The sequence below is a fragment of the Pezoporus wallicus genome, unplaced genomic scaffold (genome assembly GCF_028554395.1).
Source record: "Pezoporus wallicus isolate ANWC-B61680 ecotype Strahan unplaced genomic scaffold, APGP_CSIRO_Pwel_v1 scaffold_7107, whole genome shotgun sequence".
Classification (NCBI taxonomy): Eukaryota; Metazoa; Chordata; class Aves; order Psittaciformes; family Psittacidae; genus Pezoporus; species Pezoporus wallicus.
In genome coordinates this window covers 8273783-8292353 of record NW_026642114.1, presented here as the reverse complement: position 1 = coordinate 8292353, position 18571 = coordinate 8273783, and the positions used below count along the sequence as shown (strand labels likewise).

The following is an 18571-nucleotide window of genomic DNA, read 5'->3' as shown; positions in this document are numbered from 1 at the left end:
TCGGGCCCGCCCCACACAGCCCCGGGACGCCGGCACCCCCCGCTCCGGGTGCCCGCCCTGCCCCCTCCTCTCACCGCCCCCTAACAGCAACCGGATCCAGCACCCGACCGGGCTGACACCCAAAGCCCGCCTCCCCTACCGCCAGAGCGGGGCACCGGAGCGGCTCCGCTCACCCCGGCACGGGCACCCGCCTCCCGCACACCACGGAGGAGCCATTTAATTTGGCGAGACCCACCCAGAAAGCATTTCCCCCCCCACCCCTGCTGCCTTGTGGCCAGGGCAGCAGAAACACCCCTCCCACCTCCTCCCGCATTCAAGCCCCGCAGCCCCCCCAAGGACAGAGAGCACTGCACCCACTGCATCCTGGGTTTATTTACACGGCAACCTCTGTGCAGGGGGGCAGGAGGGACCCCGGGGCAGCTCACCCCAGGGCCGGTTTGCAAGCAGAGGCAGGCGCTGAGGCGCCGGTAGCAGCCCAGGGAAAGGAGCGGGGAGCGGGGCCCAGGAAGAGCCGGGCGCTTGCTCCCTCGGCACTATAAACACAAACCCCTGGGGAGGACGGACCAAGCAAGCCCCAGCTTCCAGGGACTGGGGGAAGAGGCCGGGGTCATATTTAGCAGCAGAAGCCTCATTTCCCTCCAGGGTGGCAGGAGGATGGTGGCATGAGATGGAGCCGGACAAAAAAAAAAAAAAACAACTAAAAAAGGCATAGGGAGAAGCCAAGAAACACGGAGAACAGCTCCTCTCCTGCCCTCCAGAGCACGCAGTGACACCGGGGTTGTCGGGATGTGACACCTCTTTCCCTCCTCTCAGCAGAGCAGCAGCTCCAGGCACAGCCTTTCCCGTGTGCCCAGCACCAGGCACAGCCCAGACCAGCAGCAGTCTCCAGTGTGCCCACAGCCACGCACAGCACCAGGCTCCTGCTCCCTCGCTGTCCTTCCAGCTGGCCCCTGGAGGGGAGAGCAGTTCAGGTGGCAGTTCGACGGCATGGCTGACGGTCCATGTGGGCAGCAGCGTCCTTGGCGCTCTGCCAGGCACAGTTGGGATGGATGCCAAGGCAGTTGAGCTTTGCCCTCCAGCCCCAGCACAGTCCGGCTCCTGCCTCCCTTATAGGAAACCCTCCTTCCGGAACTGCTCCTTCAGGATGTCTCTGTACTGCTCGAAGCCACCCTCGATGCGGGTCACGGTGGTGTTCTCACAGACCCATAGCTCCTTGCACACCAGGTGGATGAAGCGCTCGTTGTGGGACACCAGAATTACACCACCCTGCCGACACACAAGGTGGGGAAAAAGGGAACTTAGTGGAGCACAACCCAGGGCCCAGCACTGGTGGCAGGGAGATCCTGAGCCCCTGCCCAGGACTTCGGGTTTCCTTTTGCATCAGAGAAAATAGAATGGTATTTCACTGGCAGGGACCTAATCCCAGCCTTTCCTTCCTTCAGGGGGAGAGACAGATCACACATGGAGGAGGCAAGTGGAGCAGAAACATATTTAGCCTCCACTCTTGGAAGGTGACCACAGGGTTTGTTACTGGCTCTCCAGGTCTCTGACAACTTTAGGGATGGAGATTCCAGACGGAGCCAATGACAGCTGAAATGTGGCTGAGCAAGGCCCCCGCAATCTCAGTTAAGCTTTTACTTTGCAAGAAAACTGCCCCAACCTGAGCAACTATTGAACAGTGAGAACCAGAGTGATCACAGAGGTACCTGGAGATCATTGAAGATCAGCCATAAAACATGCCTAAGGAAGATCCAAGTGGCCCCAAGGCAGGGCTGAGTGCCACATACAGCACGCAAGAAGTCACAGCAAAATGGGGGCAAGGTGCTCTCTGGTCTGCTGCTGCCTGCCTCAGCAACTCCCAGCCAAAGCAGGCAGGTGAAACAAACCACCAGGGTGGATGATTAAGGCTGAAACGTGACCAACTTCCCAAATTCTGTCCTGGGCTTGAAGCCACTACTGGTATTTGACCACCACCTCTAGGCTGAGATACCCAGGAACTTGAGCTGGAGGCTGCAGGAAGCTTTACAGAAATGCGAGATCCTTACCCGGAATTTATTCAGTGCCTTTGCCAATGCTTCGATAGTCTCCATGTCCAGGTGATTTGTCGGCTCATCTAGGATGTAGAAGTTTGGACTGGAAAAGAAGACAGCTCTGAGCACACATGGGAACAGGCCCCCGCTGGGTCTGCACCCATTGCACTGCTGCGACCTGCACCAGGCTGCTGCTTTAGCTGCTTGGAGCCACAGCCACCAGCACAAGCCTGGCTCAAGATCCACACTGCCCAGCTCCAGGGATACCTCTTATCCCAAGAGAGGAGAAAACCACCTGCCTCCTTCTACACAGTTCTCCCAAGGTGACAACCTCCCTCCCCCACAAAGTGCCAAGGAGAAGGCTTCCACAAGGTGTTGGAAAGTCCCTGGATGTCTGCCTTCCTCCTGGAGAAGCAGGCTCCAGGGATGAAGCCATGCCAAAATTAACAGCATCCGGGAGAAAATTACCAGGACATAGTCATCTGGGCAAAGGCCACGCGACTCTTCTGACCTCCAGACAGGCTGGCCACAGGGCGCACGGCCAGCTCCCCTGAGATGCCGTAACTCCCCAGCTGATGCCGGTACTCCTCCTCCGTCTTCCCTGCAGGAATGTGTCATAACACAGCTATGGCACACCCGATGTGACACAGGGTGTCCAGTGCCATGTGCTTGGGCAGCGTGTGCCAAACCAGCATGGCGGTGGAGGAATTCAGTATCTGCTTCCAGGCAATTCCCTCCCAAGCAGGGGGTTTGCAGGGAAAACCTGACTGGCACAATCAGAACAGGGGCTGCAGGGCTGGTGACCAACTCCGAGTGATGGTGCACCCAGTCCCCTTGTCACCATGTTATAACAGAGGAGGGAGCCAGAGGTTTTGGGAGCTGGGGAAGGGGGAGCCAGTGCTCACTTTGCGCCCAGGAGGAAAGCGGGTCATCTGTCCCCAAAACCTGGCCACGGTGGAGCACCAGCCTGAGGTCTGCAGGCTGCCAGCTACCCACTTCTCATGGCTGGTGTCCTGAACTTGGCTAGACGTGGGGAGATAACCCAGAGCAGGTGGTGTCCCTCAGGCACTGATGTGACACAGCCTTCTGCCCAGGGCCATGGAACAAATCGATGCCACTCCATATACAGCAGAGGAGACCTCAATGTCCCAGATCTTTTGGGATCTCGCAGACTCACCTGGGAACTTTCTTGCCAGTAACTCTACAGCACTGATGTTTAAATCCAGTTGATCCACATGGTGCTGGCTAAAATAACCGATCTTTAGGTTTCTGCAGAGTAAGAGAGATTGGGAGCTGGTACTAGGCCCTGCAAAGCCAGCACTCGTAGCTGCAGCTACAGTAAAGGGAGCACACGCATGGGTGTGCAGGACCAACCCCCATCACCCCAAAGCATAGCCCAGAAGCCCTCCAGCTGCACCATTCTTCCCAGTCCCAGTCCCCCAGCCCTTCCTACCAGGTACCTGTGAGCATGTCGTATCCCTCTGACTGGTGCCAGCTCCCCCATTAAGATCTTTAGCATGGTCGACTTGCCAGCTCCGTTTTCCCCAACCTAGAGAAGCAGCAGCAGCAGCATTGGAGACCATGAAACCCATCAAGGTACTTTGAAGAGGGAGGCAGTGATCAGGGAATCTCAGCTCTCTTGGATGATCACGCAGCAGAGGGGGGCAGGTTGAGACTCTAACCAGTGACTCCAGCTACCCGGCAGCTGCATTTCTATCACTGATGAACAGCACAGGCAGCAGTGCTAGATGATGTTCCTTCCCCAACCCTTGAGCCTAAGGACTACCTGGTCCCAGTCTCACTTCCAAACCATAGTGTCTCTCTGCTGCCCCATCCAAGGTAGCAGGAGCCCCCACTGTTGTCAGCTAACACGGAGTTACAGAGAAGATGGAGCCAGTCTCGTCTTAGATGCACCCGGTAACAGAATCAAGGGCGATCAAATGCTGCAATGGGACCCAGAGGAATGGGAGAAACAGTCCTCCCTAGAAACATCCAGAAGTCAACTGAACAAGGACCTGAGCAACCTGACCTAACATCAAAGCTGGCCCTGCTTTGGGCAGGGACCTCCAAGGTCCCTTGCAGCCACCATTACTCTGCAACCCCACATACCACACAGATGCGGGACTCCAGGTCAGCAGAGACGGAGAGGGAATGAAAGATGTAGCGACTTGGGTCGTAACAGAAGTCTACTTCATCCAGCTGCAGGATTGGCGGGGAGAACTTCTCAAAGCCATCAGGGAACCTGGGAAGACAGGAAGAGAGATGGTGAGGAACTTCAGCGATCCTGCTCCCAGCCCCCTGGGACAACCTCTACTACCCCCCATGTGGCAAGAGATGCTCCTTGACATGCAGGGCCTCTGGGAAGGATGGTCACAAGAAAAGGACACAGATCTGAGGCCTTGGTCCCAAGAAGGAACCCAGCCTGAATGCAGGGGTCTGTCTGGGCTCCCTGTCACAGTAAGTAAGGCTGGCCCGCAGGAAGGGGTGGTTACTCCAGCCAGGACAGGACTCAGGAGGAGCTCACATCAGAAACAGGCATTCTCCAAGAAAGGGGTCAGGAGACACTTACTTCATGATCACCTCAGACTCCTTGTCCACAGGTTTCAGCTCTGGTCTGCAAGAAGAGGAGACAGATAACTGAGGTGCCTTGCACTGGGGGTCTGTTCCCACATCAGAAGCCCAGATAAGAGCGTTGCAACACCTCAGCCTAGCCAAAGCCTCTGTAGCAGAGACAGAGCATCCAAAAGCCCAAACCACCGCTGTATCCCCCAGGCACCCTGGGAACCTCTGTTTCTTCCCATGAGCACTGCCCCTTCCCCACTTCCTGAAAGTAGAAGATGCACTCACAGCTTCTCCAACAGCTTGAGCTTGCTCTGCACTTGGGATGCCCGGTTGGCATTGTAGCGAAAGCGGTCAATGAACACCTACAAGAGAGAAAATCATCAGAGAACTCTATGTCCCCTTCAGCCTCAACCACCCTGCTCTGCTGCCAGACCTCCTGCAGCAATACAGGCACATCACGGGTCTAGAAGCATGGAGGAAGGGACAAGGCTAGGAGAAAAGCACCCCAGCACTACTGGCTTCTCCCGGTACCTGGATGTGCTCACGGTACTGCTGCTGGGCTTCGTACTCTCGCTGCTGGTTCTTCAGCCGCTCCTCCTTGATCTTCATGAAGTTCTCAAAGTCCCCACGGTACATGTCCAGCCGCTGCGAGTGCAGGTGAATGATGTCTGTGGCTACTGCGTTCAGGAAGTTCCTGTCATGGGACACCACGAGGATGGTCGACTGCCAGGTCTGGAGGAGACAGTGAGAGGGAGGCCTGAGCACCACAAAGCACATGGCTTAGTCCCACCACCCAGTGAGGCGAGACACCAGCCTGACCCTTGCTCTGTCTTAGGGCCTCCCACCACTCCCTACCTGCAGGTAGGTCTCCAGCCACAAAATGGCCCTCACGTCCAGCATGTTTGTTGGCTCTGAGGGAAGGGAGAGAGTCACTGAGATCAGATGGGATGAGGATGGCTGGATTATGTTTTTTTACACAGGAAAGACTAACACTTGGCATTACGGAGGAAGAGACCCTGCGTAGGGACCTTTCCCCCCAAGCTCAAGGGGACTCACACATGTAGGATTTAATGGAGTGTAGGCACACGGGAAGGGATGCTCTCCCCACACCATACCTGCACCCAGACCCTGATGCCCAGCAGCTGCAGCAGCATCTTGCCCAGAACCTCCTCCCAAGGTGGGCGCCTGCTGGCCCCAGGGTCACCCACTGCAGTGAAGGGACACTCCCCAGTGTGGGCTGGCTGCCAGGGCACATCACAGGGACCACTTGGGGCAGGGTGACAGGCAGCTCTGCTGGGCGCAGTGAAAGCAGCTGCCCAAGCAGAACTCCCTGCACCGCTGCCATGCCAGGGGAGCACCAGCAGCCCTGCCAGTCAGCCCTGTCACACAGGACTATTTTGAGCAGGCAGCTAAAGGCCACAGTGTGTTCCTAACCCCAGCAAGGGCATAGGCCCAGCAGCAGTGTCGGAGGGGACTCGCAGTATCGACTTACCATCCAGGAGAAGGAGATCTGGCCTACAAGAAACAAGACACGGGTATCAGAAACAAAAAGAGCACAGGGTCAGTAATGAAAAGCACATTTCATCACACACACAGAGCTGCGATGCCTCCAGTGTTCCCCACTCCAAGAGCCTGAACCGAGGGGAACCCCAGGCAGCATCCCTGCAACTCACAGCACAGATAGCAAGGAGCATTAACCCCAGAGCACAAAGGCCTGGACACCAACCTGGCAAACAGGGCTCTGGCTAAGGCCAGTCTCATTCTCCAGCCTCCGGAAAACTCTCTGAGGAGAGAAGAGGTTGCAGAGGGGTTACTGTTTAATGCAGGACCCTTCTAAGTTTACCTGCCTGCCAGGATCCCCGCTCCCCAGCAGCCCTTTGGCTCTGCTGCCACCCAGAGGCACGTTGTCTCTGCAGAGATCTTGGGCCCAGCAGGAACCCAGGGCAGGAGGCCACATCGGATGGGCAGGAATAGACCCTTGCTCTCCACAGGAGGCTTCCCTCCCCTACAGCCACAGCAGTGCCTGGGAACTCACCAGGAGCATCTCCCCAGACCCATTTCTGTCTCAATGCCCGGGGCTTTGGAGACTTACTTGGTTGTCTGTTGTTGCATCTTTGCATTAAAACCCAGCCCAGCAAGAATGACGGATGCCCTGGGGAAAAGGGGAGAGAACAGGAATCCAGCTACAGCATCAGACAGCAGAGCACAGTCCAAGGTCTCAGACCTATGGCCACCACTCTACTGCCTGGTTTAAAGCCATTCTGGTGCAGGAAAACTTCCCTGCACACCCAAGAGCAGCGTTCGGCTGGCATATGCAGCCCAGCAGGGAACAGCATCGACATGAAGTCCCAGATGATTTGCAAGGAGTTCTCAGCTCTTTGACCAGGAAGAGAGTCACTACCACCAACATCCCAGAAATGTTCCCCAGACAGCAGGAACCTGGGGAAGTTGCGAGGAGCAGCAGCAACAATGCAAGCCATTTGGGGCAAAAAAAAATATCCCTGCAGCATAGGGAGGAAGCTCGACTACTCCTAACCCAGCAGAGCTGTGATAGAAGCTGACAAGATAGAAGAGACAAGAAGAGCAAGAAGTCTGGAGAGCCCCCTGTCCCCACGTGCCAGATCCCAGGGCCACAGCATCACCCTTCCATGCCCTGTACCACTCCCCAGCTCTGCCCATGCCAACAGACAGCGGTGCCCTCAGAGCCCGTCTTACCTTGCTGGGGCCTTGTCCGCCTCAATCTCCTCTAGCTTTGCATAGATCTCCGATAGCCTGGCACCTTCTGTTCCTTCTCCCCTGTGGCAGGACAAAGAGGAGTGTGTGGAACTGACCAGGATCAGAGTCTGAGTGCTGGGGGAGCCTGATCTCCACAGGCAGGACCAAGGTGGGCAAGACATAGCCCAGCTCTACCGAAGCCCTTCATTTGAAGGAAGAGACCTCAGAATGAGACCTCATGGTCAAGAGGCCACAGACAGGCTGGAAACGCTGCAGCAACATCTCACCTGCCAGCATTAACTTTAGCTGTCAGGTCTTTCTCCTCCCGCAGTAGGCTCTCACGAGTGGTGTCGCACTCCAGCACGCTCTGTAGCGCCGGTGTGTCATCCCCTGCCACCTCCTGCTCCACGTGGAGGATGCTGATGTGTGAGGGGATGTGCAGGCTCCGGCTGGCAATCATCTTCAGCAGTGTGGTCTTCCCCAGCCCATTCCTGCCCACCAGCCCATAGCGCCGTCCGAATGCCAGGTTCAGATCTGCCCCTGCCAGCAGGACACTATAGCAAGAGAGGAGGCATGCAGGGATCAGAATGCCCCACAGAGAAGGAGATAACCAGCAGCCACCTGTACCCAGCATATTTCAGGCTGTGCTGGAGGCAAGCAACTGTCACAGAGTTCTCCTGACCAAAGGCAAGAGGGTAGGTGCCCTCTCTGATCTTTTCCATACCCTCTGCTATTTCTCAACCACTCTTCAATCCATTTTCAATCCCCCACAGTCTGAAGCCCCAGCCAGGATCTTTCCCACCTCCCCACCTGCACTCACCGCTCACCGAAGGACACATCGAAGTTCTCAATGCGCACATCATATGACTTGTTCTTGCCTGATGACTCCATGCGAGTCTCCTTCTTGCTGGCAGCTTGGCTGGCAGACGCCTCCTCAAGGACCCTGTGAGCAGGCAGAAGACAGAGAAAGGGGCTCAACTGGAAAGCTCTGGTACAGTCAGATCCCAGCAGAATGGAATGGGAATGTTCGAGGCATCCTCCATACTCACAGAGGGCCGGATGACTTCAAGGAATCCCGTTCCATCCTTTTGTCTTGCTTGGCTTTCAGCCTGGCTTCTGCCTTCTCCAGTTTCTTGGCATTCACCATCTGGGGCACAAAACAGAGTTTAAAGATGAGAGAGTGTCTTCAGCAAAAGCCCAACTCCAGGAGAAGAGATCAGTCAACCCCTCAAGCCTGAAAGGAAAGGGAGAGCAGGAGACAGGTAGGACAGGCGAACTGTGACATATTCAACTGCATTTTGAGGAAGCTAATCAGGCCAGGAAGTCACTTCAGGAATGAAGTCCTAAATCAATGGCTCACAGACAACAGTTCTGCCATAGCAAGGCAAAGGGCTTGGCTGACCCTAAGGTACAGCCACTTTCTGTAGTTCCAGGGAGATGGGTCAGCCAAGTCACTTCAATAGCAGCAACCTGCGATCCCTACACCCAGCCTTTCCCTAGATCCTGAGGTGTTCCCCTTCCTGACACATTAAACTTTAGCCAGCTTAGAAAAAACTCTGTTTATGCAACAGATCGATCACAACGGAGACAAAAAGCATTTAATTAAACCTGGAGACAAGAAGGAGCCAAGTGTTTTAACCTGCCTTGGGTCTTGGCCAGGCTCTCAGCCCACTCCAGCTTGTTCCTGTGTCAAGTCAAATACTTGTGGCTGACCAAGAATACTCCTAGATATTTCTAGGCAACTCTTCAGCTACCAGAGCACATTACAGACCTACACGCTAGACTGAAGAGCGTCTTGTTACTGGAGCTGTGACCCCATACCTACAGACAGATTGAGTCACTCTGTAAACTGTACCGACCTCCCTGGATCTCCCAGTAAGACGTCCTCCACAGCCTGAGAGGCCTCCCGAGACCTCCAATTTTTCTGAAGATCCTTTCGAGCTGTGGACACAAGAGCCAGCAAGCGAACCAGCAGCAACAGCTCCAGTGCCAAACCCAGCAACAGCTGCCAGCTTTCACCTAGGGCTCTGTTCAGACACGTGGGGATCACGTTCAGCCTCAGTCTCCAAGCAAGGAGTTCTCATCCTCAGCCCATTACCCCAGGAAGGGAGAGCTCCAGGAGAGACCGGCCTGGTGGAGGGACTGCCCACCCTGTACAGCTATAGCTGCCCTTGCTTTTCAGATACACCACCACATCTCACCTGTACTCAAACTTTGGCACATCCAGTGCAGAGGGGAAGCCAGGGCACTCCTGAGTGAGCAGCTACACATTTTGTAAGTAAAGACATTACTATTTCCTCCAGGTCGTGGAGCATAACTGCCTCTAAACTTTTCTGCTCTTACTCTGATTTCTCAAACCATGACAACCCACAGCCATTGGTAAAGTTGGGCGTACAACCTAACCACAGGAGCTCTCTGGAAATCAGCTGCTCCCTGCTAACTCCCCACCAGTAACATCCCAACATCTGGGATTTTATCTCATTGACTATGGCAAAACGTCATCCCAGTACATCCTGTTTTCTCAACCAAAGGCCCTGCTGTAAAAGCCAAATGTCTTCATGAGAGAGAAGCTGCACTCTGAGCATCACCACTGCATCAACCACCTTTTGAAATTCATTAAGAAAGCACAGCAAAATAGGTTCTGTCAAATTAATATACCAGTATCTCCTGTTGAGGCTCTTTATCAGACCAAGGTCAAGAGTTTCCCAGCTCACAGCAAACCTGACAAGGAGGAGCAGTACTGCCTGCAGCTGTGTCCCGAACCAGGGTGGCTGCCTTTCCAAGCTGACTGGAGCAGGGCACCTGTAGCCTCACATGTCAGTTGCTACTACCAGCTCTGCTGCCCTACAGACAAGGGTATGGTCCCCACTTACCGAGGTCTGGCCTCTCTTCAGCAGCAGCCCCGGCAGCATGTCCGCACTGGCATCAGCTGCAACAAGATGGTTGGGCTGGTGAGCGTGTGCTCCAGAGAGGCTCCACAAAGTGCTGCCTGAACGTCTGCCTGTGAGCAGACATGCCTGTTCCTTCTCCCCATGGGACGGGGATATCAAAGGGTGGCTTCTCCCCCAGCACCCAGCAGGCAGCTGGGTGCCACTGGCCACAGCTCAGCAGTGGGAAGAGCAAAAGGGCCAGCACCTCTGAGGGGCGGCCCAAGGCATACAGTGGTGCGGCGAGCTGCTCCCTGAGGTCCAGCACATGTACACTCAGTGCCCCAAGCCCATCCCTGCTGCTGGCACCTTGGATGGGCATGGGAGCTGGGGGAGTGATATGCATGACCAGGGGTCCTTGGAGGCAGCACTCACCACATCCATCAGTGATCTGGGAGAGCTGGATAGGGGAGTCCAGCAGCACCTGGCTGCAGCGCTGAGCTTGGGCCTCATCCCTGCGAGAGAGGAGGAGGAGGAGGAGGAGGAAGAGGCGGCGGGGTTCAGGACGGTGTGAGGGCGCTGGGGGCCGGGGCGGTGACCCTTACAGCTGCAGGGTGTTGAAGAGGCGCTGGCAGATCTCCCGGATGGCGCCGTCGTCCTTGGTGTCCTGCGACACCTCCCGCAGGAGCTCGCCCACCGCCTCCACCAGGTCGTCCACCGACTCGAAGTCGGCCCCGCCGCCGTGCAGGATCCCTGCGGGCACACCGCGCCGCCGATGCACACCCCTCCGCTCGCTCGAGCGCTGTCGCGACGGACGGCCGCGTGTCGCGATGCGGCCGGCAGGTGTCACCCACCCGCTCCCACCACCCCTTTTCCTCCCCGGCAGCCTGTCGCGACAGCGGGGAGGTGTCGCGACACGCGGCGGGGCGGGAGGCCGAGCCGCGAGAAGGCGGCCGCCGCTCACCCGTCACGTAAGCGAAGACCTCGCCGTCCAGGTCTGGGAACTCGCTGCGGAGGATGTCGGCGCAGGACGCCATGGCGGAGCCGGAGCGGGCCCCCCAACCGGTGCCGCCGCCGCCGCACGGAGCCCGGCGCCGCGGCCGAGGCGGAAGGGACGGCGCGCCCGGGGGCTGCCGGGAAGTGGAGTCTGGGGCGTGGCGCGCGTGCGCGGGGCTCCGCTCGGGCCAGGGTCGTTCCGCACCGTTTGGAACGGGAAAGAAGAGGTCCGGCGCTCGGGGCGCGGCGGAGGCGCCTCCAGGCGCGCGAGGCAGCAGCCAGGGCCGAGGCCCTGTGACAGGGACAGTGTCTGTGCTCGGCCGCCCCCCATCTACTCGCACCTGTGCCGGAACGGGGCAGCAAGGACCAGTTCATCCCAGCCAGCGGTTTCGGTGAGCCCGCCCTGGAGGGAAAGCCCAGAGCACCCTCCTTGCCCTGGCGGGTTGCGGCAGCAGCTGGAAGCCAAAGCATCACTTGCTCGTTTCACGCACTAACCCAGAGGCAGCCCAGGGCTGGGGAAGCCACAGGCACAAGTCAGGCTCTCACACCACAAATCCCAGACAGCAGCACATGTAGCCTTCTCCATTCTACATACTTTATTAGAGTCAGAGCTGGACAAATCACAAATTGTACAAAATGGAGACCACACTACCAGAAGCAGGACTGTGGGTAGCAGCAGCATTCCTATGGCCCAGAAGCATTTGGTAGAAGTGTGGAGAGGGTGGGCTGGGGCACCTAACTATATGTTAGATTCCCCGAGGCCAGACCATGTTCACATCATAACAGAGCTCAGCTGGCTCACCATCCCTGGGACAGAGGGGCCACATTTCTGATTGGCTTGGAAAGGACAGACTGGCTCCAGCCAGCAGCAGGTGGGGTAAGTGCTCCAAGGGCCTGAAATGCCATGCAACCCACATACACATCAGCAAGAGCCTAAACCCTCATCCTTTTTGTTCACAAACCTTCCCACGGCAGGACTCTATACTGACGACTTTGCAAGAACTAGAAGGTGGTGAAAAGATCTGGCGAGCCCCACCATCTCCTCTGGTCGAGGCCCGACAAACTCACCACCCCAGGCATCTTGGACTGGCCAGCAACATCTACCACAACAGCAATAGCTAGTACAGAAGCCAGGGTAACTTCAACTCAGATTTGTCCAGTCTATGTTTAGGTCTATTCTACGGGTACATATGCACAAGAACTTCAAAAATACTAGGATATGATGCAAGTAGTGAGACACCAACAGAAGAGGAGTTTAATGGTGGATGTTCCCTAGAAAGATCACGAGGATGGGAGTTAGACTAGCCCTTCCTCACCCTGGGATGGGGAGCATGAGGCTGGCTCCACCCCTGCACATGACTAGGTTCTGAACTTCAGCTGCAGCAAGGGTGGTAACAGCACAGGCAGGCGAGTCCACACCCAAGGTGAGCCACAGGGTCTTTCAATCTGCGTAGAGGGGCCAGGCAGATGCTTTCTCTGAATCTAGTTGATGACCGAGGAGAGGCGGAGGATGGCTTGGAGAAGAGGGAGCCCGCCAGCCCGCTGGGGCTAGCATCTGGTCTCATAGATCCCACTCCTGCCGATGTACCTCACCCATTTTATCACATCATGGTCACTGTAGTTCAGCTTTGGCTCAAAGACTTTCAGGTAGCGCACCTTCAGCCCAGAGGGTGCAAATGGGACCTGTTGAGAAAGGAAAAGGCAACAGAGCATTGGAACTGAGGGGTAATATGTTCTCCATACACGAATGCCCTAGAACCTCTGGGTTATGCATCTAGAAATGGACACCAAGAGCCACAGTTCCTTTCCCTGTCCCCTGCATGAATGCTGACAGACTCCAGTGGCTTCAAGGGCCATTTTTATCCATTAGCTTTGCCACCACGCTGGCCTCATGTTAAGAGGAGTCACATGCCAGCCTGGGGCAGGGAGCACTCAAGTGCATGCAATTCCCATGAGGGCAGAAGGGACTGGACTGACAAAGCTTCTCCAAAGTTAGTTGCTCCCTGGAAGGCAGACAGGGACTCACCTCAAAGTTCATAGAAATTGGGGGCCGAGCCCATTTCTTCTTGTCATTAGTGGGCAGCAGTTCAATCTCCGCACTGATCTGGGATTCCTTCATTCCAGCCATTCTTTTTATCCTACCAGGGAAAGCCCAGAAGTGAGAAGGTGCCAGAATTTATTCTCCCCTCCACTACATGTGCTCAGGGCAGACAGAACCACTAAACAGACTCTGCCTCCCCATGCCCTTCCCCTGCAGCACGCCAGATCCAACACAATCACTTACTTCCAGACAATGGCATTCTCACTGGCCTTGTACTTTGCCTTCCCTTTCATACAGATGACTTGCACTCCACTGGTATTGAGGGGTGTTGGGATCCGGACCTGGAAGGCAGAGCCTGGTGAGCAGGGGCATGAAGACTGCAGCCTGGGCACTCTGTGCAGTCTCAGCAGCAGACCGCCTGTCCTGGACCCCTCTGCTTTCTCTCTCCCATCTCAAGAGAACATCAGCTACCACTGATGTTCCAGGGCATCCTAGGCTAGCTCTCTGGTTTCTTGCTTTGAAGTTCAACCATGTTTTCAGAATCCAAACAGTCAATGAGGAACCCACCAGGTTTTCCAGCAGCCTGAACTACCTAGCGTCAGGCAGATGAGCTCAGAAGGCTGGCCTAGCTGCACCAGGCTCTAGACAGCCTAGCTTTGCAGCAGCAAGCCTCTCCCAGGAGCGGCTAAGCTGCAAAGCCACCATTAGCTTGTCTTAACCAACTTATAGCCTGCTGCCTATCTGACACACCATCAGATCACACAGAAGTAAGAACATGAACTTTTCACAGTGCCCAAGACATTACGTGAATTGGGGGGGAAATCAGGCTGCAGGGAATAAGGCCTCTGCCAGTGTGGCTGTGCAATTGAAAACAACTTCTGCCTTCCTGCTTCACAGCAGTTCCCTTCCACAGCACAGCAGCACCACACATCTGTGGGGCTTCCAGTTCATTTTTTTAGATCTGTACAAGCTTGAGGACTCACTGAATCACCTATAAGGACTCTGCAGCAGGGGACAAAGCAGAGGTACAATTCTCAAGTACAAGAGACCATTGTATTTTATTCTCTTACCTCTATCTTCTGGGCCAGCAAGGAAGGTTTGAAATTTGATTTGATCACCACCTTCACTTCCAGCTTGGTCCGACCCACCTCCCGCACCAATGGGATCACACGGAAGGGAAGGATAATGTCCTTAGTGGTTCGGTATCTGCAGGGATGGAAGCAACAGTGAACTCTAAGGAGGAGTTAACTCCATTACAAACTGTAGTACAGCCTCTGCATATGGGAAAGGGCTTAGAAACATCAGCCAGAAAGGGAACCATCCCAGGAAGAAGCAGCAGCGAGATCTAATGCTGCTGTAGGGCATTGATGGTTTCTTGAGTCCCAAGTTTTATATCTGGTTCCTGCCAATGGCTCTGTTCAAGGACACCAGTTTTAAGCACTAAAAAAAAACAACACAGCAAGCTAAAGTGTAAGGAAACCCATGTCAAACACTATGGCTGTGGCAAAGAAGACCACGCAGCTGGGCTGCTACTACACTTTTAACAGAAGGATTTGTGGGACACCCTACAGATTCCAATCTGAAAACAAGAAGGCAAGGACATGCTTGTTAGGTGCTCAAGGGCTGCAAGCCTGCTTGAGAGCAGCAACATTACCATAGCAGCAAGTAAATGCCAACGCCGAACTGTTCATCCCCCCACCACAGTACCTCATGAGCTCAAACTCTCCATCTGGTGGAATGAAACTGATGCTCCTCTCAGAATCAAACTTGCTGAGCCTCACGCACTGGTGGAAAGTGCAGTCATCGATGGCGATTGACTGTTTGCCACTAAAAAACATAAGACACAGTTAAACAAGTGCAAGCTGCAGCCCTGGTATCTTGATGCAAAGTCTGCCCAGGCAGTAGCTACTCTACAGAGCATATTGCCATCACAGGTATCCAGGAAATGGGGAGGCAGGGAGATTTAGGGGACAGCAGCCTCTTGGCTCAGACTTCTATTGTTTCACCACCATAAAAATCATATTCCAGGAAGCTTGTTTGAATGAATTCTCCTCCTTCTCTCTGAGGAGAGGATGGAGATTAAAGGAGCACCTTCTGTCACAGCCAGCAACACAATGCTTAGGTCTACCTGTCAGCAGCACCTCAGAACTGCAGAGGCAACTCTGCTAGCCCAAGTCTTCTCACAGCACAGTTCAAAGGAGAGAAAAAAAAACAAAACAAACACAACACTTTCCTGTCCACAAAGCTATCCCACTGCCACACAGCCAGGACACGCCATGTTCAGTGTCTTCTGCTCAGAAACATCTTCACAGCTGTTGGGTTCATAATCAAACCACCTGCTAGCAGTGTGGAACTCATTTGCCAAAGATAATATTATGCCATAAAACTTTGCATCTCTCATTTCTAAAAATCTACAGAGCAACTATCTGTCCCCCCAGGTGCACTAGCCTAACCTGCCAGCAAAGAACTTGTGCTAGGTTCTGGTCTCTGAGAACACATTTCTTGCTACAGTTCCTGAGATCAGCTGAGAACTCTCAGATATGAGAGTGACCAGAAAACAAGGCAGCAGTAGTGGTGTAGTACTGTGACATAGAATCATAGAATATTTAGGGTTGGAAAGGACCTTAAGATCATTTAGTTCCAACCCCCCTGCCATGGGCAGGGACACCACACACTAAACCATATCACCCAAGGCCTCGTCCAACCTGGTCTTGAACACTGCCAGGCATGGAGCATTCACAACCTCCCTGGGCAACCTATTCCACTGCCTCACCACCCTAACAGGAAAGAATTTCCTCCTTATATCCAATCTAAACTTCCCCTGTTTAAGTTTTAACCCATTACCCCTTGTCCTATCACTACATATCTAGGCTGCCTGAACTGCTGGGAGGAACAGGACAACCATGCAAGTGTGCTGAGATAGTATAAGCACCACAGGCAGGTTCAGCTGCCCTAGGGGCCACCATTACCCACACAAACAGGAAGCAGAGTGACCCCAGGCTGACTGGCTGTTTAGTTACACAACCCAGTGGTATAGTCTGTGCTTTGTAAGCAGGAGTTATTTTTCCCTAATCTGTTATCCAGATGACAGTCAGTGTTAGCTCAGAAGCTCCTGTTTCTTCTAAAAACTGCTGGGAAATCCCTGCAGCCTAGCACTGCTCCAGGTCTCAGGCAGCACTGTTCAGGGCTTGGGGCTGTCACATGCTAGATGCCAAACACACAAAAAAAAAAAACAAACAAAAAAAGAGCAGCAGCTGTCCCTTTTGGTCACCTCATGACTAAATACTTCTGGAGAGTAACATCTCCAAGCTCTTGCCAACTAGAGAACCACAGCTAGGGAGAACCACCTAGCAAGAGTCTGTGTCCATCTTGCTTCTGTAACTCAATAGCACATTTAAAGGCAAAGGCAGTCATAGCACAGAAGCTCTGGAACAGTGTTACTGACTCTTCAGAGGCCTATGCAGGTGACATTTTCACTAGAGTATATATCTCCCCTAGGCAGCGACCTGAGGCTCATCCATTTTACTATGCAGATTCAGGTGTAAGAAAGATGGCTTAAAGGTGACAGTGAAGTGATAGCTCTTGGCTTGGTTCTGAGAGAAAAGGCAAATAGCAGCTCAGCTCCATTTATGGGAACCATCATGGAAAGTGTCTAAGATCCAAGTCACATGCACAAGTCAACATGAAGCAAGAGACAGGGGGAGAGCAGAGTGCACACACAGCTCAAGCAGATTATCTACCTTCCCAATTCACTGGGGGTCAGCAAAAAAAACCAAACAAAAAAAACAAACCAACAAAACACAACCAAGAGAAACACAGTTGAGTTGAAAATGGTTAGTGAGAGAACAGTGGCTGTCCCTTTGCTTTTATCTCTTCACCCCAAGCAGGAAGGCTGGAAAAAGCACAAGACCCAGTTTTCAGCTTCAGTGTGGGCACTGACTGAGGTACAAGTGGGAAGGAAGGCACCTGAGCTCCCAGAAGGGATAAGCCTCCCTCCAATCCACACAGCCACTGACTGCCTGTGTGTCAGCAGGAGGGGCTTACCCAGAGTTTGTCAGCTGTTCTAGTTTGGGCACAGTCCAGGTAGAGTAGGCTATGGTCAGAGGGGTTCCCTTACAGCTCCTTATGCGCACTACTACTGCATCCTATGAATAAGAGTCTCTGTGCTGATTAGAACTGCTAGGGACACAAATTCCAGGGAAAAATACATCTTGTGGAAGTGTTTCCAGCTGCAAGAACTCCACACTACATTTGAATCTTAATACTTGGAGTGCTGGACAGAAGCCCTCTGTACTGAGGCCTTCAGGCTGGTAGCTTGCAGACAACTGCTCTACCCAGAGAAAAAGTAGCAGTAACATCTGAAGGAAGAAGATACCAGCTTTGTCTATGAGATCAGATAAGCTATTAACTGCTGCCCTTCCCTGAGAGTCCCTAGTGGCAGTGGCTTTTAGCCCAGTGTCTCTTACCTTTTCCCTGTTTCATCTGCAGTCCCTTTGCCCTGTTTTTCAATTACAATCTTGTCATTCATGCCAAACTTGCACTCTGGCATTCCACTCAGATAACTCTTCATCACCACTCTGCCAGAGACGTGAGCACTCAAAACCTGACCTGGCGTAGAGAAAAGTACAGTTAAGAACACTTCCACAAGTGCTCACTTACAAAGCCTGAAGGGGAGAAGGATGCCAGCCCAACACCTCCTACTTACCCTGGGGGGACATCAAAAGATTCACACTCTCCAGCACATCAAGAAAGAGCTCATTGCGACGATATTTGATCCCTTCACGTCTCCATCCAATCTGCCCAGTCACCTGGCTGGTGATCTGGGACTGCTCTTCCTTAGTCTGAAGGGAAAAAAAAAAGCCACCTTAAACCTCTACATAAATTCAAAGGTGAAGAAACCTTGCACTAAATCCAAGAACAACTGTTTGTCATTTATTACACAGAGCTGCTTTTGACAGGTAGATATGGGTGCTGTCACATCCCCCCCAGTTTGATCATTCTCTCCTCAATACAGCAAATTCTACGCCTAACTAAAAACTGGTCATAATGACACCAAGAAAGGTTCTTCCATTTTGTTAGCTAGTCCATTAAGCTACATCCAGGTGCAGGGAGGCACGGACTGCACCAGTAACACCCAAATTATGTCTCAGACTGTTGCATCAATCCATGTTAAGCAGAGAAGCAGCTGACAGACCAGTTCGCACCCTTATCCAACATGAAACCATAGGGCCACAAGACAGCTAGTCTCCAAGGACTGCTTCTTAATGACTGCAGTCAGAGTTACATATCAACACTAACCTAGCAAGCATCTAACAGTATCCAGGCTCCAAGCCTCCTAAAAGCACTAAGAGGCTTGAGAG

At 53.8% G+C, this 18571-nt stretch overlaps 2 protein-coding genes across 5 annotated transcripts in view; both read right to left on the bottom strand.

The window, feature by feature from the left end:
• Nucleotides 1-352: 352 nt before the first annotated feature.
• ABCF3 (ATP binding cassette subfamily F member 3) lies at nucleotides 353-11270 on the bottom strand. 3 transcript variants are annotated; one of them, XM_057427136.1, is made up of 21 exons: nucleotides 11139-11270; nucleotides 10780-10927; nucleotides 10610-10689; nucleotides 10181-10236; nucleotides 8357-8454; nucleotides 8128-8250; nucleotides 7595-7861; nucleotides 7308-7388; nucleotides 6685-6744; nucleotides 6319-6375; nucleotides 6085-6107; nucleotides 5448-5503; nucleotides 5124-5324; nucleotides 4878-4954; nucleotides 4600-4644; nucleotides 4140-4272; nucleotides 3491-3579; nucleotides 3208-3299; nucleotides 2499-2631; nucleotides 2046-2133; nucleotides 353-1266 (listed from the first exon to the last, which is right to left on the bottom strand). In XM_057427136.1, exons 1-21 carry the CDS (start codon nucleotides 11209-11211, stop codon nucleotides 1108-1110), a joined length of 2139 nt encoding a protein of 712 aa, XP_057283119.1. In that variant the 5' UTR covers nucleotides 11212-11270; the 3' UTR covers nucleotides 353-1107. The 3 variants fall into 3 exon arrangements, 2 of the variants coding, with proteins under 2 accessions (XP_057283119.1, XP_057283120.1); XR_008974646.1 differs by lacking the exon at nucleotides 2499-2631 and having other exon boundaries at nucleotides 1126-1266; nucleotides 11139-11228; XM_057427137.1 differs by lacking the exons at nucleotides 10181-10236; nucleotides 10780-10927; nucleotides 11139-11270 and having other exon boundaries at nucleotides 10610-10631.
• Nucleotides 11271-12402: 1132 nt separating this feature from the next.
• AP2M1 (adaptor related protein complex 2 subunit mu 1) overlaps nucleotides 12403-18571 on the bottom strand; it is a 160299-nt gene continuing 154130 nt past the window's right edge. For both annotated transcript variants that reach the window (XM_057427008.1, XM_057427007.1), the window contains exons 5-11: nucleotides 17917-18052; nucleotides 17678-17819; nucleotides 14919-15038; nucleotides 14282-14417; nucleotides 13455-13552; nucleotides 13197-13308; nucleotides 12403-12853 (exon numbers count right to left, since the gene is read on the bottom strand). In XM_057427008.1, coding sequence (XP_057282991.1) covers nucleotides 12719-12853; nucleotides 13197-13308; nucleotides 13455-13552; nucleotides 14282-14417; nucleotides 14919-15038; nucleotides 17678-17819; nucleotides 17917-18052 — 879 coding nt within the window. In that variant the 3' untranslated portion in view covers nucleotides 12403-12718. The remainder of the gene's footprint in view (nucleotides 12854-13196; nucleotides 13309-13454; nucleotides 13553-14281; nucleotides 14418-14918; nucleotides 15039-17677; nucleotides 17820-17916; nucleotides 18053-18571) is intronic.

Bases quoted from the DNA above. Each gene is read 5' to 3' on its own strand.
- ABCF3 (XM_057427136.1), bottom strand. From the start codon at position 11,211: ATGGCGTCCTGCGCCGACATCCTCCGCAGCGAGTTCCCAGACCTGGAC. The intron at 3,300-3,490 runs GTACCTGGTAGG...CTTACTCTGCAG, and splicing joins GGGATACGACATGCTCACAG to AAACCTAAAGATCGGTTATT. The intron at 1,267-2,045 runs GTAAGGATCTCG...GTGTGTCGGCAG, and splicing joins AGGCACTGAATAAATTCCGG to GGTGGTGTAATTCTGGTGTC.